Below are 23,216 nucleotides of genomic sequence, written 5' to 3' on the forward strand. Positions count from 1 at the left end.
AAACCAAGATACCCAGGTGGAGGATGGTGACAATATGCTGAATATGTGTAGATCCCAGACTGGCTGGAACCAAAAGTTTATGACTAAGATTCCCAAAACACCCTGTTACATCACCACCAACCAGTGAGAAATTCCACAAGCCTCAGCTTTCACTCCAAATACTGCCTTTAAAAACTCTGCCCTGAAAGTCATCAGGGAGTTCAGGCCTTTTAAGCATGAGCTGCCTATTCTCCTTACTTCTTGTTGTTCAATCACCAAGTCATGTCCAACTCTTCATAACCGCATAGACTGCAGCATGCAGGCTTCCCTGTCCTTCATCATATCTTGGAGTTTGCCCAAACTCATGTCCATCCTATCAGTTATGCCATCCAACCATTTCATCCTCTGTCACCCTCTTCTTCTGCCCTCCATCTTTCCTGGCATTGTGGTCTTTTCCAATGAGACAGCTGTTTACATCAGGTGGCCAAAGTATTGAAGCTTCAGCTTCAGCATCAGTCCTTCCAAAGTGTATTCAGGGTTCATTTCCTCTCTATTACTTGGAGCCCCACAAATAAACACTAATTTTCTTCACCATAACCTAGGGTCAGTAGGTTGGCTTTGGTGTGTGGCAGGTGAGTGGACTCAAGTTTGGTTTCAGAACAATAGTTCTTGGCTTTTATTGTTTGTTTTTCCTGTATCCAGAGGCATTGAGGAACTTCCCCAACCAAGGACAGAACCTGGGCCCCTGCACTAAAGTGCAGTCTTAATCACTTGACCACCAAGGAAGTCCTGATGGTAACAACAGCTTGAACTAAACAAAAATGAAAACACAACTCAACATTTGTCGGATACAGTGAAAACTGCTTAGATAGAAATATATAACCTTAAGTTCATATATTAGAAAAGAAAGGTCTAGAATCAGTCATCTAAGTCTGCACGTTACGAAGTTAGAAAAAGAGGAGCAAATTAAATCCAAAGTAAGCAAAATAAAAGAAATAATAAAAGAGTAAAAATCAAATTGAAAGCAGGAAATCAAGAGAAAACCAATGGTTCTTTGGGGAATAAAAAATCGTAAACCTCTTGCCAGGTTAAACTAAGAAAAAGAGAAGATACAAATTACCAATATCATAAATGGGTTGAAGATGAGACATCGCTACAGATTCCATTGACTTTAAAAAGATAATAAAGAAGAAAAAAAGATAATAAAGGAATAATATGAATAAGTCAGACTATCTTCATTAAGTCTGTATGACTTTAACCCATGAGACTGGGCACATCTCTGGACTGCAGCACTGCCAGTGTCTCGCATGCCTGATGCAAGGCTTCAACCACTTTGAAGAAGCTGGCGGCCCCCTGGACCTTTGCCCCATCAGTTTAGGCAAGTTGCAGTGTGCTATGGCTTCCACCTTAAATACGCCTTAAAGCGCTGGTGAGGTAGGTTGATTCTGAGTCCACGGACACACCTAGAACTACTCTGAAGGATCAAGTGGGAGGATCACGTGTGTTTGCCAAAACCTGTGGAAGTCTTTAAAGAATTCAAAAATAAAACCATTCAAATAGGGATAATTAAAATAAACACTTGCGCATTATGCTTTCAAAAACAACAAACACTGTGAACATGACTGTTGCGTCTGCATCACTGAGACGCGGGTCCTCGCGGCGGCCAGGCCTCATGCGAGCGCGGAAGGCCCAAGGCACCCGAGGCGGGCGCATGGACTCATGTCGGCGCTCGCGGATTGGCGGGGGCGCAGAACGGTGGGAGGCCATTGGTCCGGCCCCGCTCAGGACGTGGCATCCGCCAATGGGAGGCGGCCGGGGCGGGGCTCCGGCGCGCGAGGGTCCGAGCCGCGGCTGCGTGGCGGCCCCTTAGGACCAGCCTTCGACGGCACTCCGAGGGTGCAGGGCCGGATCTTGTTCGCGGAGCCATGTCTCGGCTGGAAACCGGCGCCAACGCCTCCTCCTGGGTTGCTGCTTCCCGGCGGGATGAGGCGCTGCCTCGGGCTCCGGATACGAGCCCGGCGGAGGAGCAGAGCCAAGGCAGTGGAAGAGGCCAGAGGACCTGCGCGGGTGGAGGCCAGAGGGGCTCCTTCGGCCTCCAGCAGTCTGAGGGCGCGGGTATTCGAGAACCGCCGCTCTCCTTCAAGCTGAAGAACGACTGCGTGGGCGCCGTGATCGGTGAGAGCGCTGCGGGGCGCTGGAAGGTGCGGGGCGGGGCCTACATCACTCCCGCCCCGCCCACCTCGCCTCCAGTCAGCTGCCCGCGAGGAGGCTTGTCCCCTCCCCCGCCCCACCCCGAGGTTTCTGACGTACTTTGCTACTAAAATGATGGCGTTGAATGCAACTGATAAGTTGATCAGTTCAGTCAGTCAGTTCAGTCTCTCAATCGTGTCCGACTCTTTGCGACCCTATGGACTGCAGCACGCCAGGCCTCCCTGTCCATCACCAACACCCAGAGTTTACCCAACTCATGTCCATGGAGTCAGCGATGCCATCCAACCATCACGTCCTCTGTCATCCCCTTCTCCTCCTGCCTTTAGTCTTTCCCAGCATCAGGATCTTTTCAAATGAGTCACTTATTCGCATCAGGTAGCCAAAGTATTGGAGTTTCAACTTCAGAACACTCAGGACTGATCTCCTTTAGAATGGACTGGTTGGATCTCCTTGCTGTCCAAGGGACTCTCAAGAGTCTCCTCCAATACCACAGTTCAAAAGCATCAATTCTTGGGTGCTAAGCTTTGTTTATAGTCCAACCCTCACATCCGTACATGACTACTGGAAAAACCATAGCCTTGACAAGATGTACTTTTGTTGGCAAAGTAATGTCTCTGCTTTGTAATATGCTATCTGCTGCTGCTGCCAAGTCACCTCAGTCGTGTCTGACTCAGCGCGACCCCAGAGGCGGCAGCCCACCAGGCTCCCCCGTCCCTGGGATTCTCCAGGCAAGAACACTGGAGTGGGTTGCCATTTCCTTCTCCAATGCATGAAAGTGAAAAGTGAAAGTGAAGTCGTTCAGTCCTGTCCGACTTTTAGCGACCCCATGGACTACACCCGAACAGGCTCCTCCGTCCATGGGATTTTCCAGGCAAGAGTACTGGAGTGGGGTGCCATTGGTCATAACTTTTCTTCCAAGGAGCAGGCGTCTTTTAATTTCATTGCTGCAGTCACCATCTGCAATGATTTTGGAGCCTCCTAAAATAAAGTCTGTCACTGTTTCCACTGTTTCCCCATCTATTTGCCATGAAGTGATGGGACCAGATGCCATGATCTTCATTTTCTGAATGCTGAGCTTTAAGCCAACTTTTTCACTCTCCTCTTTGACTTTCGTCAAGAAGCTCTTTAGTTCTTCTTTGCTTTCTGCCATAAGGGTGGTGTCATATGCATATCTAAGGTTATTGATATTTCTCCTGGCCGTCTTGATGCCAGCTTGTGTTTCGTCTAGCCCAGCGTTTCTCATGATGTACTCTGCATATAAGTTAAATAAGCAGGGTGACAATATATAGCCTTGACATACTCTTTTCCCTATTTGGAAAAGGAGTCTGTTTTTCCATGTCCAGTTCTAACTGTTGCTTCCTGATCTGCATACAGATTTCTCAAGAGGCAGGTTAGGTGATAGTTTATAGAGACTGTAATTTGGGAGAGCCAACTCTTAGGCTTATGAAATCTTTGGGGAAAAAGGTCAGATCTTTGGCAGCTTACCCCGCAGTGAACAACAAATGAGACAGCCAATTTAGATAAGAAGGTGTTAGGGTATTAACTTGAATATGATTTATCTGCTGAAAAACAGGGTTATTTTTCTTCATATATATTGAGTCTTACAAATCCATTTTTGAAAAGCATTTAGAAATGATTGGAATTAAGGTTTTCCCCCCTTTTTAAGAATTGTGGTAAACAACATACAGTATTGTTGACTGTGAGAACAATTTTTGTAGTAGGTCTATAGAAGGTTTTCATTTTGCATGACTGAATCTCCCTATCAAAAATTCATTTCCCCATTCACCTGTTTCCCCATCATCCCCCCCTACCCCCACCCCTCCAGCAATTGCCATTCTACTTTGTTACTGTAAGTTTGATTACATAAGACACCTCGTAGAAGTGGAATATGCAGGGTCTTTTGTTGTTGTTGTTATTGACTCATTTAACTCTCAAGGTTTATCTGTTGTCACAAATGGCAGGATTTCCTTTTAAGGCTGAAAACTTGCATTGTATGCATACACCACATTTTCTTCATCCAGCCATCTGTTCACAGATCCTTAGGCTATTTCCACCTCTGAGCTATTGTGAATAATGCTGAAATGAATATGGGAATGCAGCTATCATCCTGAGATCCTAGTTTTGATTCTTTTTTAAAAAGGATTTTAAAAATGTATTTATTTAATTAATTTAGTTTTGATTGCGCGTGGACTTCCTCTAGTTGTGGAGAGTGAGGGCTCCTCTTGGCTTGTTGCAGGCTTCTCTAGAGTATCGGGCTTCAGTAGTTGTGGTGTATTGGCTTATTACTTGCTCTGAGGCTTAAGGGATTTTCCCTGACGAGGGATGGAACCCGTGTTCCCTGCATTGGCAGGTGGATTCTTAGCCACTGGACCACCAGGGAAGTCCCTCAATGCTTGTGTATTAAATTCCCAGAAGTGGGATTGCTGGATCACAGGTAGTTCTATTTTTAGTTTTTAAAGGAATCTGCATGCTGTTTCCATAGTGGCTGCATCAATTTCCATTCCTAGCCACAGTGCACAAGGGTTCCCATTCTCCACGTCCTCACCAACTTGTTAACCCTCGTCTTTTTGATGAGCCGTTCTAACAGGTGATACGTCATTGTGGTTTTGATTTGCATATCCAATGATTTCATCATTTTTTATATACATGCATTGGTCATAAATCTTCAAAGAAGGGTCTATTCAAGACCTTTGAACATTTTTAATTGGAATTTTTTGGTTGAGAGTTTTGTGTAAGGGTTCCAATTTATCCACATTCTTTTATCCAGTTAGTCTTTGCTTGGACTGATGATGAATTCTTTGTGTCTAGGGAAAGGGGCCTCCTGTCACCCACACAATTTGGAATAAAAAGCTTCTGCTTCCCTTTTAACAAACTGAACGTGATTACTGAAACTTGGGAGCCTTTGTTTGGACGATTTGGGAAGAACTGGAGAAGGTTCTTTAGGCAGAGTAGGTAGTAGGTTCCCTGTAATTCATTTCATTTTTTAAAAATTCTTTTATTTTAAAAACAGGTCGTGGTGGGTCAAATATAAAAGAGATACAGAGCTCAACATACACAAAAATACAGGTAAAATTTCTATGTTCTTAAATCATTGAAGATGGTGACTTACGGTCATTCCTAACTCTAATTTCTGTCCTGTTATTAACATATGGTGGGATAAGTTGACAAAGTTTTTCATACTTCTTTTTAAGAACTCATCTAAGCTGTAGTCCATTCATTATGTCTTAGATGGTGATTGAAGGCAATCCTGTATTTCCTTTACATTTTTATACTACATGAGGCTGAGTGCTGGAGGAATGGTAAGGGAACTCGTCTCACCTGCCTTCCCTCTTGAATCTAGATAATAAGAGGGTATCCTGAAGCAGAAGTAAGAATCTTTGGCACCAAGGCAATGCAGAGCAAAGCAAAAACAGTGATAGATGATCTTGTTAAAAAACAAGAAGAATACAAAACAGAATCCAAACTTGGTAAGTCTGTTTTGCCCCCTAGAGCCCTATAAAATTTTAAATGTTTTATTCAGTGTCATAAGCCATATTATAGCTGTTTTTCCTGATAACAAAGCTTTGGCTTGCCATCGTTAAATCTAGTGTGTTATAGAAGGAATTTTTTTCTATGAAATCCAGAATACTTTTCCTCAAACTGAAACACTTAATATCTGTGGTTAAGTCTAGCAGTTTTACTTTGGAGTAAAACAGAATAACCTTTTAATATACTTCACTGTTGATAGTAGAGCAAGGGTTAGTCCTAGCCTTCTGTCTATGGTTATTTCCCTGGAATGTGACTAACTTTGAAAACTGCTTAAGTATTTGATATTTTTAAAAATCTCAAATATACTTGGACTAGAGAGAAAGCCATTATTAAGCCATTTTCAGGAGAGCCTTGTGTTCAGCTAGCAACCTTGCATCTTGGTGTTTCTTGGGAAAGTACCTCCAAAAAGCCTCTAGGATACTATTTCCTCTGTTTACCAGGGGTAGCATCTGCCACACAGGATTATTATAAAGATTTAGTGATGTGTGATTTATTAGCAAACACTAGGCTCTCATGCTTTTTAACTTCTCCAGTATTTATTTTATTTTTATTTTATTTTTTTGCCTTTCAGAAATCTGAAGTAACTAACTGACAAACCATGACCAGAATTGTCATGGCACTGTTGTACCAAATTCCTAAATTTTATGTTTCAGGCATTATTATTGTTGGGTTATTAAAACAGAAAATTGAAAAAAAAATAAAAAAAAATAAAATGAAACAGAAAATTGTAAAATGGCTTGGGATTTTATATTGGGAAGGTTTGTTTGGAAACTGATGTGGAATTTTTTAACAGGTGTTGCTGCTGTCCAACTTTCAGATGGAAAAGATGCAATGAAGGATGTTTCAGGAGAGCAGAAATTGATTGATTGGGATAAATTCCGAGAAAACATTTTGAAATGGAATGAGAAAAAGTGGGAAGGTTAGTGCTGGATCCCAGCATTTTTCTATAGTATATTGTTGTTCCTCTTAATTGAGGTTTTTAGCCTCTGTAAATGGCGAAGGCAATGGCAACCCATTCCAGTACTCTTGCCTGGAAAATCCCATGGATGGAGGAGCCTCGTGGGCTGCAGTCCATGGGGTCACGAAGAGTCGGACATGACTGAGCGACTTGACTTTCACTTTTCACTTTCATGCATTGGAGAAGGAAATGGCAACCCACTACAATGTTCTTGCCTGGAGAATCCCAGGAACAGAGGAGCCTGGTGGGCTGCCATCTGTGGGGTCACGCAGAATCGGACATGACTGAAGTGACTTAGCAGCAGCAGCCTCTGTAAAAAAGTGTTGCTCTTAGTAATGAAATCTATATGCAAAATGACAGTATAATTTGAAATGCTATAAGTAGTGCCTAGGGCATGATAGTTTCTATGTCTGTGTTGTGGTTTATGTTATAAATGGGAGGTTAAAATTTGATATCTCATCTTCTTTGAGACAATTCACTGCACAAGTTTAATAAAATTAGAAAATTGGGACAAAAGGGAAATGAAGTGAGTAAACCTGCCAACTGTAAGTTAACATTTTGCTGTGACTGAGCAAAAGTTGATCTTGGAGTTTCTTAACCAAGAAGGGCAAAATAAAAGGGAGGAAACATTTAATAAGTATATACAGTTCTTGAGGAAACAGATTTTTTAAATTCTCACTTGGAATTAAATATAATGTTCCATATTATTCATTGAATTTCAGAGTAAATTCAAGCTTCATTTGATCAGAATGAGACAGAAAAACAACACCATTTATTTAAAGTTAAGCAGTGACCATTACTATGTGACTACGGTGGTCAGCCTGTCCAATGCCATCACAACGCAAGTGTTAGAAGATTTGGGGCAGAGATAGGGGACAGAGAAAGGATTTAAGTTGGTGGAGTCCTGATGAGCATTTAAAAAAGAAAACAAAGTAGCTTCAGAGAATAGAATAAGGGTAAATATTTTATTCCTTAACACTAATGGGATGGATCTTCAAAGCAAAGAAAGTTAGTCTGCTATGAGAAAAGATTCGTCAGTTGTGATGACTGAGTGTCTTATGAAGCATGGTTTATTTTATTTTGTATTTAATTATTCAAGATCTTGTTCTTGGGTGAAAAATGTAATTGAAAGACAAACCAAAAATGGAGATCTCCTAGAGGTTGGCAAAGTATAGAACAACTGTCTAAAATCCCCATGTCTGCAAGGCGACCTTGATATATATTTTAGTTTGATTTCTATTGCTTTGAATAAATGACAGTAAAATGTGAATTCTCATTATTCATTGAAGTTTAAATTTTGTTTTTTTCCCCAGGTTTGCCTCCGGTTAAGAAAAACTTTTACATAGAGTCAGAAAAAACAAGTTCAATGTCACAAGAACAAGTAGACAATTGGAGGTGGGTTAGTTTTAATACTTTCTAGTGAGTATTTGCAGAATTAGGCTAGTAAATTAGCTCACTCAGGAAAGACTTTATATGATTGCATTTGAAACTTTAGCTTCCATATTCAAAAGAAAACTTGGTTGCATCTGAAATCATATATTAGGGATTGCTGATCAGTACAACTTTTGGCAAAGAGGGAAAATGGGCTGTATTTGTGTCTAGAGTAGTTACTATCCATATATGGTTATTAAACACTTAAAATATAGCCCATATAATTGAGGAACTGAATTTTAATGTTTAAATTTAAAGAGAGACATGGTTAGTTTCTGTCGTATTTGGCAGTAATTTTATAGAATTCTTCCTACAACTGTTGAGAATCATAAGAAATTGATCTGATATCTGAATAGTAGAATAATTTCTTACTTTTAAATCCTTATTATATGGAACTAAAACTCCTAATGGTAACATTTTTCCTATTAATATATTTTATAAAACTAAGATAGTATGGTATAGCAGACAGAGCAGTTATTCTAGGATTGAGGTAGGGCTCTGACCATGGACAGACCATAACTAAAGACCATCTGTCCGATGAGAGTAATTCCCACTTCAAAGGATTGCTGAGGATTAATTAAGGAAATGTGTGTGAAATGTTATAAGCCCTCAGGTGTTTGCCAAATCTGACTTTGATTCATGAAGCATATAATTTTCAGGTTCTATTCTCAACCTTTTCATGAAATTTTCATTGGCTTTCATGCATACAGTGTAATTATTTTTCTTCTCTGGAACTGTTCTGGTAAAAAAAAAAAGATGAACTAGCTTCTATTTCGTATTACTTTTTGACTATAATTTAACCAACAGTCTGATTTCAATCAGTTGCTGTTGAATTCCTAGATATGCCCTTAATGTTGGAAAAATTTTCTTGCTTGGGGAGTAAAGTGATCAAAGCCACTAATCCTTAATCCTTGTTCTATTTTCTTAAAGGAAGGAAAATTATAATATAATTTGCGATGACCTGAAAGATGGTGAGAAACGTCCTCTTCCTAACCCTACTTGTAATTTTGAGGATGCATTTCACTGTTACCCTGAAGTTATGAGAAATATTCAAAAGGCAGGTTTTCAAAAGCCAACACCAATTCAGGTATGCTTTCTTTAATTCTAACATTTCACTGGCTCCCCCCTCCTCCCCCTGCCAATTTCTGGTCATTTGAACTTATAACACCAGGAACAGCTGTCTCTTATAAGCATCCTCCCAGCACACCCACCACTGCCTAGCACTCAAAATGTTGAGAAGTTTGGGGCTGGGAGAGGAGGAATACTTGACAGAAAGAAATGCACTTTTTATTTTAATATATATCATTCTGTTCTAGTCACAGGCGTGGCCAATCATCCTACAAGGAATAGATCTGATAGGAGTAGCCCAGACTGGAACAGGGAAGACATTGTCCTACTTAATGCCTGGATTTATTCATATTGACTCCCAACCTGTGTAAGAATTTCTACATCTGGGTATTCTTTAGGGGTTTAGTAGATAAGAATTCCAAAAAATGCAATGTTTGATTGCACCGGTCTAAGGGGAGTGCCTCATCTCAGGGAAAAATCACTTTTTGTTGTGTTGGTGGATATAAATGGATGAAACATTTTCAGGAAGCAGCAGGTAATATCTGCCACAAGTCTTCACAGTGAGATGTTGGAAACAGGTTATTCAAATGACCGAGTTCAGTACAGTCCTCTGAGAATGTCTGACACAGAAAAGCACTGGCTGTGTTCCATGAGAAGGCTCGTGTCTGGGCTCTAGGATTCTTTGGTCAGGCTGTTTTTCTTTTTATTTCTCCGCTTTTTATGAGAGGTGCATGTTGATGACTTAGATGTTCATTGCTGCCGATTTTGAAGGCACTGGATGAAGGTCCTGTGTGCCTGAGATGGATACTGATGTGCTTTTTCTCCAAAGAGCCAGGAACGGGCCTGGTATGTTAGTCCTCACCCCAACTCGCGAGTTGGCTCTGCAAGTGGATGCCGAGTGCTCTGAATACTCATACAGAGGTCTTAAAAGGTGAGTTGCTTTCTTTGGCCATCCCTGCACCAGCATTTTAATCCTCTGTAGCTTTAGACATCCTCCTCATTGTTTTCACACATAATGAGACACCGATTGGCTCAGTATGTGGCCAGGCATTGATTACCTTTCATTCAAATTGACTGTAGCTGGGGTGGTGGGGTCAGGTAATGAGGATTCGAACATGGACCTTGTAGGACACATCAGTGTGGGTTGATAGCTATGGATGGTTCTCAGAAAGGGGCCAGGACTATACTTAGCCTGATACTTTTGATTTATATACTTTTTTAAATTTTATACCTCAAATGGGCTTAGGTTCGTTGGGATTTTGAATTGTGAAGGCGTATTCCCCACCTGAACATGAACCTCTGTATTTTTTTTAAGTGTTTGTATATATGGTGGTGGCAATAGAGATGGACAAATAAAAGACTTATCAAAAGGTGCAGACATTATCATCGCCACTCCCGGAAGACTCCATGATCTACAGATGAATAACTTTGTGTACCTGAAAAGCATAACCTACCTGGTAATCTTGGAGCAGGGGTTTGGGGCCCTGGGAGGAAGAACTTAGCTCTCATCAAACCTTTTAGAATGGCTGTCCATTTCATAATAGTTTTAAATCCTAGGAATGCTTCTCATTCCCTCTAGTTTGTTAAAATATACATTTTAAAGATAATTCCATTTTAATATTTTATAAATGTTAGAAAATGCAGATAAGTACAAAAGAATTCCACATGACTACTTTAGACATTTAAATTATATTTTCATTGAATATATTTAGAAACTTATTGGTTGTCAAACAAATCAATGGTGTTCAAGTACATGTAGTTTAGGTAGTGGAGGAAATGAGAAAGTTATCTTAATATTCATAGGGAAAGAACATATATGTTAGCTACCGTCCACATCTAATCTAGCCCTTTTTTGGCTTTGCTGTGTGGCTTGCAGGATCTTAGTTCCACTACCAGGTATTGAACCCACATCCTCGGCAGTGAAAGTGCGGAGTCTTAACCACTGGTCCACCAGGAAATTCCCCTAATCTGGCCCTTTCTAATGCAGGTATTAGATGAAGCTGACAAAATGCTGGATATGGGATTTGAACCCCAGATAATGAAGATTTTATTAGATGTACGTCCAGACAGGCAGACAGTTATGACAAGGTAGGTATATGTTTAATTTGCCAGTCTGCAAAGTAGAACCAGTGGAACAGAATTCATTTGATTTTAGAGCCTTCAGATCAGTTCAGTCGCTCAGTCGTGTCCGACTCTTTGCAACCCCATGAATCGCAGCACGCCAGGCCTCCTGTCCATCACCAACTCCCGGAGTTCACTCAGACTCTCGTCCATTGAGTCAGTGATGCCATCCAGCCATCTCATCCTCTGTCGTCCCCTTCTCCTCCTGCCCCCAATCTCTCCCAGCATCAGAGTCTTTGCCAATGAGTCAACTCTTCGCATGAGGTGGCCAAAGTACTGGAGTTTCAGCTTTAGCATCATTCCTTCCAAAGAAATCCCAGGGCTGATCTCCTTCAGAATGGACTGGTTGGATCTCCTTGCAGTCCAAGGGACTCTCAAGAGTCTTCTCCAACACCATAGTTCAAAAGCATCAATTCTTCGGCACTCAGCCTTCTTCACAGTCCAACTCTCACATCCATACATGACCACAGGAAAAACCATAGCCTTGACTAGACGAACCTTTGTTGGCAAAGTAATGTCTCTGCTTTTGAAAATGCTATCTAGGTTGGTCATAACTTTCCTTCCAAGGAGTAAGCGTCTTTTAATTTCATGGCTGCAGTCACCATCTGCAGTGATTTTGGAGCCCAGAAAAATAAAGTCTGACACTGTTTCTCCATCTATTTCCCATGAAGTGGTGGGACTGGATGCCATGATCTTCATTTTCTGAATGTTGAGCTTTAAGCCAACTTTTTCACTCTCCACTTTCACTTTCATCAAGAGGCTTTTGAGTTCCTCTTCACTTTCTGCCATAAGGGTGGTGTCATCTGCATATCTGAGGTTATTGATATTTCTCCCGGCAATCTTGATTCCAGCTTGTGTTTCTTCCAGTCCAGCGTGTCTCATGATGTACTCTGCATAGAAGTTAAATAAGCAGGGTGACAATATACAGCCTTGACGAACTCCTATTTGGAACCAGTCTGTTGTTCCATGTCCAGTTCTAACTGTTACTTCCTGACCTGCATACAAATTTCTCAAGAGGCAGATCAGGTGGTCTGGTATTCCCATCTCTCAGAATTTTCCACAGTTTATTGTGATCCACACAGTCAAAGGCTTTGGCATAGTCAATAAAGCAGAAATAGATGTTTTTCTGGAACTCTCTTGCTTTTTCTATGATCCAGCGGATGTTGGCAATTTGATCTCTGGTGCCTCTGCCTTTTCTAAAACCAGCTTGCACATCAGGAAGTTCACGGTTCACATATTGCTGAAGCCTGGCTTGGAGAATTTTGAGCATGACTTTACTAGCGTGTGAGATGAGTGCAATTGTGCGGTAGTTTGAGCATTTTTTGGCATTGCCTTTCTTTGGGATTGGAATGAAAACTGACCTTTTCCAGTCCTGTGGCCACTGCTGAGTTTTCCAAATTTGCTGGCATATTGAGTGCAGCACTTTCACAGCATCATCCTTCAGGATTTGGAATAGCTCAACTGGAATTCCATCACCTCCACTAGCTTTGTTCATAGTGATACTTTCTAAGGCCCACTTGACTTCACATTCCAGGATGTCTGGCTCTAGGTCAGTGATAACACCATCGTGATTATCTGGGTCATGAAGCTCTTTTTTGTACAGTTCTTCTGTGTATTCTTGCCATCTCTTCTTAACATCTTCTGCTTCTGTTAGGTCCATACCATTTCTGTCCTTTATCAAGCTCATCTTTGCATGAAATGTTCCTTTGGTATCTCTGATTTTCTTGAAGAGATCCCTAGTCTTTCTCATTCTGTTGTTTTCCTCTATTTCTTTGCATTGATAGCTGAGGAAGGCTTTCTTATCTCTCCTTGCTATTCTTTGGAACTCTGCATTCAGATGCTTATATCTTTCCTTTTCTCCTTTGCTTTTCGCTTCTCTTCTTTTCACAGCTATTTGTAAGGCCTCCCCAGACAGCCATTTTGCTTTTTTGCATTTCTTTTCTATGGGAATGGTCTTACTTAAAAGTATTTTGAGATCTGTTGGTGAAAGATATGTTATCACTTAGTATAGCAACTCAGTGCAACAGTTTAACAATGACTATTGGGTTTCCTGAATTAAAAATAAGATTTTTATGAAAACATCCTGGAGAAACTGTTCTATAGGGGGTCTAAGATTGGAAAAAGTAACCATCTGTCCTTAGAGGTGAATATTTGATCACAGAACACTTTTTAGCCAAGATAAAACTGAAGCAAGGAAGAGTATATAACTGGGGAAATACAGTAAATTTATTCATTTTGTTTCCTAAGTAAACCTTGTTAATTAGTATGGAAGTACAGAAGGTGGTTGTTTTCATAACATATGACTGAAGAAACATCTGAATTTACATATCCAATCATCATTACAGTTAAAATGTTTTTATTTGGCTCAAGCTCTTGGTTTTGTCTGCCGACAATGTATGAAAGGGCTCCCAGGTGGTGCAGCGGTGAAGAATCTGCCTGCCAATGTAGAAGATGCAAGAGACTCAAGTTTGATTCCTAGGTTGGAAAGATACCCTGGAGTAGGTAATGGCAACCCACTCCAGCATTTTTGCCTGGAAAATCCCATGGACAGAAGAGGCTGGCGGGCTACAATCCACTGAGTTGCAAAGAGTCAGACACAACTGAGCGTGCGCACACACACACACAGTGTATGAAAAACGCTGGGCTTTTACTTTTATTTTTTACCATTTTTAAAGGCCAAGAAAAAACTAATCTAACACCTGAATTCATTTTAGCTCCCTATAGATGGGAAAGGTATACCTCTCCTTCACCTTTTGTTTATAAACCTATTAAACTTATTTGAAGATTTATTTTAGTAGCTTCTTTGAGCAGTTCATTATGAAGCATATATTTTCTGTGAAGTCAGCCTCATTAAAAAGTACTGTTTGTCTTTCCTGGGTAATTTGGTTCATAGCATTCTTAGGGAAACTTAGTAATGTTTGATTCCTAATAAACATTTTAACATTTTTGTATTACATTTTATCTCTAGTGCAACATGGCCATATGCTGTTCGTAGACTCGCACAATCTTATTTGAAAGAGCCCATGATTGTGTATGTTGGTACTTTGGATCTAGTCGTAAGCTTATTTTTAATTACTATTTATATCTTATTAATTTTGTAACTGTTTTGCCATTATAAAGTTCATTGGCCTTTCACTTCATAATTGAAATTGGCCTTTTAACTAATTATTAATGAAAATTGACCTTTTACTTAAATCAGTGGTAATTAATAACAAGTTGTTGCCTAGGCTCATTTTATGAGATTTCACAAAAAACAGGATAAAGACTTTAGAATCTATTTCATCTTGGGGGTAGAAAAATGGTAACTGATATTTGGAAATTTTGTATTAAGTTGTCACAATACTTAATTAAAGCTCTTAGTGTCATAAGCTGAACATTGTAAAGGCTATAGCCATAATTTATGGCAATGGTTAATGTAAGCTTGGCCTCAACCATGGTTATTCCTTTTCATATGATAGCAACCAGTTGCTTTCAGCTCATTGACAAGTATTCGAAATTCCGAGCTTATCTTGGGTAACTAAGTGGTAAAAATCAAAGACCAAGCTCTAAATCCTTGAGTAGGAACGGGAGATTTTTGGAAGAACTTGCCATTTTTTCTGCTGGCAGTTTATTATTAAAACATTTAACCAATGACAGAAGTAAGATGGATTTCGAGCCATTAAGGAGTTTACCTATTAATGTTGATGTACTATGATCTGTGAATCCTTTAGGCTGTAAGTACTGTGACACAAAATATAATTGTCACCACAGAAGATGAGAAAAGATCACATATCCAAGCTTTCATCGACAGCATGTCTCCCAAGGACAAAGTCATAATATTTGTCAGCCGGAAAGCTGTGTGAGTATATTTTTTACATTGAAATCATCAGTCATGTGTTTGTTTTAGCATTGTTTCTATTTGTATAATCATTTCAAACGAGGGAAGGGTATATGTCTTAGAATATGTACATTATTACTTCAGACTCTTGCCAGGGGAGATAGCAGTAATGAATTGATTGTGGTATTCAAATAAGCAATTAGACCCCTGACTTTTATTTTTTGTTTTAGGGCTGATCATTTATCAAGTGACCTGGGTATCCGGCGTATATCAGTAGAGTCTCTGCATGGCAATAGAGAACAGAGTGATAGAGAGAGAGCATTAAAAAGCTTTAAAACAGGTACATTTATACAGTTAGTATTGCAGTTTAAAACGGCCCAATGCTTGGTCTTCCTGAGTGATAGCACCTTTCATGGAACCCATGTCTAATATTTGCCTTCAGCTAACAGATCCCAGAACTAGCTCTAAATGTTAATCAGATTCTCTTTCTTCAGCCCATGTTTAAAACCTAGATATCAAGGTAAGAATTTGCAGTGGGGGATGGTTGTCTTAATTTACCTGAAAGGCATATATCTTTGACATGATTCATGAACCATTTGGATGGTGGTATCTATTCTGTTGTAAATTGCCAGCAGTTAAAAAAGACTAAGTAGAGACTTCCCTGGTGGCCTAGTTAAGACTCTAACTTCCAATACAGGGGGTGTAGGTTCCATCCCTGGTTGGGGAACTAAGGTCCCACGTGCCTTGTGGCCAAAAAAAAGAAAGACTAAGTAACCTCTCCCCATGCACTCTCTTTAAGTTTTTTTAAATATTCAAAGCAGTAATATTTCACCCGATTAGCTAATAGGGGACAGATATGTCTTGGGTTGGTTTGTACCAGAATGTGTCTGTATTCTTTCAGAATGTGTCTGTATTCTTTGGGTTTCACTCTCCAGGTAAAGTGCGAATACTGATTGCTACTGATTTAGCATCTCGTGGTCTTGATGTCCATGATGTAACGCATGTCTATAATTATGATTTTCCCCGAAACATCGAAGAATATGTCCACAGAGTGGGACGTACCGGGAGAGCAGGGTAAGTCTGTGGAGCCTGCCCACCAACCCCGGGGAGACCCCTCATTCTTCTCACAGACTGTCCTTACCTTGAAAAAGAAGACTTTTGCTTTCTCTCTTTGAGCAGAGTCATAAAACCCCTGTGATGTGCTGTTTGATCAGCTGCAGATTAGATCCCAAATTGCTATTTCAGTGCCTAAATGTTTTTTTTTTAAACTGAAGTATGGTTGATTTACAATGTTATGTTAATTACTGGTGTACAGCAAAGTGATTCAGTGATACATATATATACATTTTTTAATATTCTTTTCCACTATGGTTTATCACAGGATTTTGAATATATTAATAGTTCTTTGTGCTGTATACAGTAGGAACTAGCTGTTAGCCATCCTATGTATGAAAGCTTCCACTGCTATCCCCAACCTCCCACTCCATTTCTCCCCTAAATCCATCCCTCTTGGCAACCATGAGTCTGTTCTGTATGTTTGTGATTCTATTTCTGTTTCAGAGATAGGTTCATTTGTATCATATTTTCGACTCCACGTATAAATAATACCATATGATATTTGTGTTTCTCTGTCTGATTTACTTCACTTATTGTGATAATTTCTAGGTCCATCCATGTTGCTGCAAGTGGTATTATTTCATTCTTTTTTATGGCTAATAGTATTCCATTGTATATATGTACTACATCTTCTTTGTCTGAATGGCTAAATCTTACTGCATCCTACATAGTTGGGCTTGTGAAAGAACTGATGTTTTGCTATACTTTTATTCAGTTTTGCTAGCTGAATCATTAATATAAATTATAAATCAAATTACATTAACTTCTTCCCCCGCTTGAAGGAGGACCGGGGTATCTATTACCCTTATCACTAGAAATGATTGGAAGATTGCTGGTGAATTAATTAATATTCTGGAAAGAGCAAATCAGGTGAGAATATGCAACTCTATTTTCTTAAGTTTATTTTCAAGGTTTATTCTAAGTACTGGGCCTTACAGCCTGTCAGGGAATACAGATATTAAGCAAATAATTATGTGTGTTTTGAGGGTTGTAACATGGCAAAGATGAGGTGCTATAATATAATATGATGATATAATATAATGTATAACTGGGGAACCTGTTCTAATGTGGAGGAGTGTCACTGAACGCTGCTGAAGAAAAGCCCCGTGGGTGGAGGTTGGAGAGTGTAGAGGAAGCAGGGCACGTCCTCAGGCCTCAAGAGGAGAAAATGGCACCAGATAAAGGCACTGGGAAGCAGCTGAAGGGCCATGTGAGCAGGAAGGCTGTGTACTGACTGACAGGGGGTTTTACCACCAGACTGGTTGTTATACCTTGAAAATTCAGTGCTGACTATGCAGAGGAACACATTCCATTCTGTTTGGAAGGTATCTGCAATCAATTGTGGAAATTCTTTGACTATTTGGAGGCATTTTAGCATGTTATAGAAAAGCTGATATGTTAAAGGAATCATCTCAATCCTAATAAGACATTTATTGGCTTCAGAGTGTCCCAGAGGATCTTGTCTCAATGGCTGAGAGATACAAAGCAAATAAACTGAAAAAAGAAACAGAAAACAAATGGGGAAGACCCCAAGGAAAACCCAGGAAGTTTTATCATTAATGTCTGTGTAGAAAAGTGGTACCAGCCTACTACAAAAGGTAAAATTTGAAAAACTCATGGACTTTCAAATGCCTGTTTTCCTTAGCTAGGTTTTGTTAGTGTGTTTATTACAGTCAGCATTATCTCTAAGAGCCATTAACATAATAAGTCAGGTCTTATTCTTTATTTGGGGCCTATGATAAAGAATCTCCCTGCAGTGCAGGAGACCCAGGTTCAATTCCTAGATCAAGAAGATCCCCTGGAAAAGGGAACAGATACACACTCTAATATTCTTGCCTGGAGAATTCCATGAAACTTTTGAGCTTCCCTGCGGCTCAGATGGTAAAGAATCTACCTGCATTATGGGAGATCCAGGTTTGATTCCTGGGTTGGGAAGATACCTGGAGAAGGGCCTGGCTACCCGCTCCATTATTCTTGCCTGGAGAATTCCATGGACAGAGGAGCCTGGCAGGGTACACAGTCCATGAGGTTACAAAGAGTTGGACAGAACCACATATGCCCCATGCCTCTATTCTTTATCTGTTCCCTAAATTCTAGTTAATATATCTTAGAATTATTAATTCAAAAGTGGGAAAAATCTTTTAAATTGTCTGGAGAGATCATTAAGCATATAATGGAATATAATGGAATTGGTGGAGGTGTAAATTAGTGTAACCTCTTACACCTGAGCAATTAGGTGGCAGTGTATTAATTGTAAGTGTATATACCTTTTTATGGACTTCCCTGGTGGCTCAGACGGTAAAGTGTCTGTATACAACGCAGGAGACCTGGGTTCCATCCCTGGGTCGGGAAGATCTGCTGGAGAAGGAAATGGCAATCCACTCCAGTACTATTGCCTGGAAAATCCCATGGACAGAGGAGCCTGGTAGGCTACACAGTCCATGGGGTCACAAAGAGTCGGACACGACTGAGCGACTTCACATACCTTTTTGTTTTATTTTGGTTTTTGGCTATGCTTTGCAGGTTGTGGGATCTTAGTTCCCTGAGAGGATTGAACCCGGTCCCCAGCAGTGATAGCACTGAGTCCTAACCATTGAACAAACAGGGAATTCCCCATACACTCCTTGATCCAGTAATTCCCCTGGACGCAAATATGCAGTACGGAGCCATATGAATAAACAATGGAGAAAACCACATAAGGGAATAATATCTATAACATAAAGAACTCCTAAAACTGAACGTAAACAACCTGATTAGAACATGCACAAAGGACTTGAATGGACATTTCTCCAAAGACACACAAATGTCCAACAAGTTAAAGATGCTCAGCCTCACTAATCATGAGGGGAGTCAAGGATCACCTTGCCCTGTTAGGGTGGCACACTACATTAATATGTGTTTTTTTGTGTTTATTTTTCAGAGTTCAAGATTTTTCAGAGTTACAGTTATTTAAGGTACTGTGCAAGTATTGGAAACATGCTGGCTGTATGAAGAGATATCTGAATCTTAAAATAATAGTGTTTAAAATGTAGAATTGAATATTTTATACTTTCCTTAATAAAGCAAAAAGTATTTAAACTTGAGTTGAAATTTTTATGGATATTAAAGAATGTAGCATTAAAGTCTCACTTTTTAGTATCTTTCTTAAAAAAAGTAAATTTTGTCTCCTGTAATGTTGCTATGTGAAGGTCAGTCTAAGGGGTTTATTTAAATCTTATTCAGATGTTGTCATAGCAGTGAAAATGTTAACATAGTAAATGTTTTTCTATAATAAAAAGGCAATCTGGTCTGTCTTTCTCAATAGCCTTTAATTCTGTGTTTACCACATCATGTTTCTTTTTTTTTTATTGGAGAACAATTACTTTACAATCTTGTGTTGGTTTCTGCCATACATCAGCATGACTCAGCCACAGGTACACCTATATCCCCTTCCTGCTGAAACTCCCTCCCTTCTCCCTGCCCATCCACCCCTCCAGGTTGTCACAGAGCACTAGGTTGAGCTCCCTGTGTCACAGAGCAAATTCCCACTTGCTCTGATTTTACATACGCTCATTTATATGTCTCCATGCTATTCTCAGTTGGCCCCACCCTCTCTTCCCCCACTGTGTCCACAAGTCTGTAGCCTGTTCTCTATGTCTGCATCTCCATCTCTGCCTTACAAATAGGTTCATCAGTAACATTTTCTAGATTCCATACCCATGCATTAATATACAATATTTGTCTTTCTGACTTACACAGTGTTTTATTTGGTGGTATTTTTCCTAATACTTTGAAATGAAATAGTAAAGGAATTTCATAGACCAAAATAGCAACAACTGTGTGTTACATTTTAGCCTCCCTCCCCAGGCCCAAGTAAATCTTGGGAAAGTTCATTTCTATGAAAGCTACTTTGATCATGTTCCAAACTTTCCTCTGTAGTTATGTGTACAGTTTTCTGTTCCCTGTATAATAATTACTTGTGTCAAGTATCATCTGTCAGAAGCTGGACAGGAAATACGTTCATAATACAAGAACCACAAACACTCTTCAAAAGGTGTATGCAATAAGAATAAATTTTGTATTAAACTTCATTGCATCAAAATGCATTAAAATAATTGAAAAGCACATTAATGTGGGTTATAGATAGGTTTTCAGTGAAGGTGGGCTAGGCTAATAGCTAAGAGCTTTTCTTAAAATGCAGAATTAAAAGCAATACATAATGGAGGGGAAAAGACAGTCTCATCAATAACTGGTGTTGGGGAAACTGAAATTCAAGAAGACTTGCCCAGGCACCAGGGCATCGTCTGGACCAGCCTCTTGCCCTCCTAACCTGGCTGGTGCTCATCCACTTCCCGAAGTGCAGCACAACCATAACCCAGTCTGTAGGGGTGCATCAGGTCATCCAGACCTTGCTCCTGAGCAGGGGTTCCCAAGGCCAGCCTGGCTCACAGAGACTGAAACAATTTGCTAGACTCAAGGCTGGGAAGGCAGTTGAGTGTTGCCAAATGAATGGGAGGGGAGAATAGAGCAGCCTATGATTGGAGTCCAATGTTCCACCGTCCTGGTGGGAAATGTGTTGTCCTAGACTCTGAACATTCACGACATACACTCGCTCTGTGGTCTGTGGCTTAGACTTCAGCCTTTCAGGCGGGTCATTCGGGTGACCCTGACTTGAGCAGACACAGCTCTGTGGCCCTGCCATAAGCCATCCCATCCCAGTTGGAGAGAAAGGCAGCTGGACTGAAGGACAGGTGAGCTCGGATCACACCCTGGGGAGTGGGTGCACCAGGGGTGCCTTTGTGTTCCTTCCATTTTATTATAGTTTCCAAGTTACTGGTTAGGGAGGGTGAAGTTGACCTCATTTTTTGAAGTGGAATCCAGACAGGGGCAGGGTAGCACTTTTTCTTAGCCTAGGCATGTCTACATGTGACTTTTTCATCAAGCTTGCAACTTCAAACACAAGCCCTTCCGTGGCCTTCGCTTAATGAACACATCTTTGGCAATGACAGAGCTTGGGTATATCTCCTGTTTCACATGTCTGTTAATCTGTTCTGCCTACCAGAGTGTTTAGGGGTACAAATTTGCTTCTATTGTTCATTTTGTAACTGCACTTCTATTTCAGGCCTCCTCATAATGTCTGTGACAATAATTTCCTGACAAATTAGGGTACATGAGTGCAAAGTCACTTCACTTGTGTCCCACTCTGTGCGAGCCTGTGGACTGTAGCCCACCAGGCTCCTCTGTCCATCAGATTCTCCAGGCAAGAGTACTTGAGTGGGTTGCCATGCCCTCCCCCAGGGGATCTTCCTGACCCACATAGTGCCACCTGTGAAGCCGCACAAGTTAGGGGGTTCGTATATATTTTCATTTTGTAATCTATGGCTCTGAACTATTAAAAGACTCAAGTTCTAGGAGGATCTCTTTAGTATTGAAATGTTGCTGCAATGAGCTGTGAACGACACCGGGATTCTTGGCGTCCAGAGAAGAGGAATTCGATCTGGGGCCAATGACAAGGCTTGATCACTCAGAGCTTTTTATGTAATAAAGTTTTATTAAAGTATAAAAGACATAGAGACAGTTTCTGACATAGACATCAGAAGGGGACAAAAAGAGTGCCCCCTTGCTAGTTTCTAGCAAGGAGTTACACACCTATTAGCAAGCTGCTCATTAGAGAAAAGAAACACCTCTAAGCTGAGAGAGTTGCACCGGGCACCTCACCGACAACGTTCATTTTGAGACAGCATTGGCACAAGCTGAGCCATGCCTGGCCATAAAACAGTTGACCAGAATCTTGAAGAAAGGCAGATTTCCAAGCAAATACGTTTTTTTTTTTTTTTTGAAACACATTAACATAGTTTGAGTCTGAGTGAACTCCGGGAATTGGTGATGGACAGGGAGGCCTGGCGTGCTGCGATTCATGGGGTTGCAAAGAGTCAGACACGACTGAGCAACTGAACTGAACTGAAGGAAGATATTTCCATGAGAAAAATGCATTGGTAAGCTCAAGATTTCAAATAAAGTTAAGTTCAGGCAGAAGCAGGTATTGTCATGACAACACAGAATTTTAAGAGAAAAAAGGAATAAAAAAAAGTCCACCAATTGCAGTTTTAATTTCTCCTGCCACTTGGGCACCTCTGACCAGCCTACAGAGGCTATTAACACTCAGTATGTATGTGACTTCTAGGGTTAAGTAAGTGTTAGTCGCTCAGTCGTGCCCAAGTCTTTGTGACCCCATGGACTGCAGCCCATCAGGCTCCTCTGTCCATGAGATTTTCCAGGCAAGGATACTGGAGTGGGTTGCCATTTCCTTCTCCAGGGGATCTTCCAGACCCAGGGATGGAACCTGGGTCTACTGCAGACAGATTCTTTACCAACTGAGCTACTTTTTGTACTGCCTAAGTGTAAACAGGGTGACCCAACTTCACTCTTAATAAATGATCTGAGTGAGAAACAAGAAACTAAAAAAGAGTGGAGATCTCTGAATCAGGAGGCATCTAAGAAGTCAGTCTTAGTAGTAGTGTTTTTTGTAATGGTACCTGAGTCAATGATGGAACTTGTAATAGTTGTGGCCTGGATTCTTAAAAAAAAAAAAAATGATAATGATCCTGGCTCTAAAATCTGTCTTATCTCCTGGTAGGCCTTATCATACCTCATCACTGGACCTGGCTTTTTTTCCCTCAGGCCTTTCCTGGGTATATTCTTGCTCATTTTTCTATGTGAAACTTAGAATCAGTTTATCCTGAAAATCCATCTGAATGGTTCTTAATTAGGATTGCATTAGATGTTAGACTAATGAGCAGTGACATTTATATGACATTCAATCTGATCAGTAAGAACACTATATGCTTGCAGGTGTGTCATTTCCTCCAGACAGTGTTGAAGTTCCTTTTATGTTCCTTCGGTAAATACTGGGCATCTACACTGGAGGTGTGGCATGAACACAGAAGGCACAAATTCCTGCCCTTGGACTTTTTCCTACCTGAGATCATGAAGATATTCCCCTATGTC

At 40.5% G+C, this 23,216-nt stretch overlaps 1 protein-coding gene across 1 annotated transcript; it reads left to right on the plus strand.

Annotated features, from left to right (window-relative positions):
• The first annotated feature begins 1,904 nt into the window (after positions 1–1,904).
• Positions 1,905–19,510, plus strand: DDX43 (DEAD-box helicase 43). The gene is made up of 17 exons (XM_027552190.1): positions 1,905–2,154; positions 5,201–5,256; positions 5,531–5,657; positions 6,512–6,637; positions 7,990–8,071; positions 9,038–9,194; positions 9,424–9,542; positions 10,005–10,106; positions 10,491–10,632; positions 11,163–11,263; positions 14,265–14,352; positions 15,007–15,134; positions 15,344–15,453; positions 16,049–16,187; positions 17,012–17,099; positions 17,673–17,827; positions 19,150–19,510. The coding sequence occupies exons 1-16, from the start codon at positions 1,905–1,907 to the stop codon at positions 17,787–17,789; spliced, it is 1,932 nt and encodes a 643-aa protein (XP_027407991.1). The 3' UTR covers positions 17,790–17,827; positions 19,150–19,510.
• The last annotated feature ends 3,706 nt before the right edge of the window (positions 19,511–23,216 follow it).

The sequence above is a fragment of the Bos indicus x Bos taurus genome, chromosome 9 (assembly GCF_003369695.1).
Source record: "Bos indicus x Bos taurus breed Angus x Brahman F1 hybrid chromosome 9, Bos_hybrid_MaternalHap_v2.0, whole genome shotgun sequence".
Classification (NCBI taxonomy): Eukaryota; Metazoa; Chordata; class Mammalia; order Artiodactyla; family Bovidae; genus Bos; species Bos indicus x Bos taurus.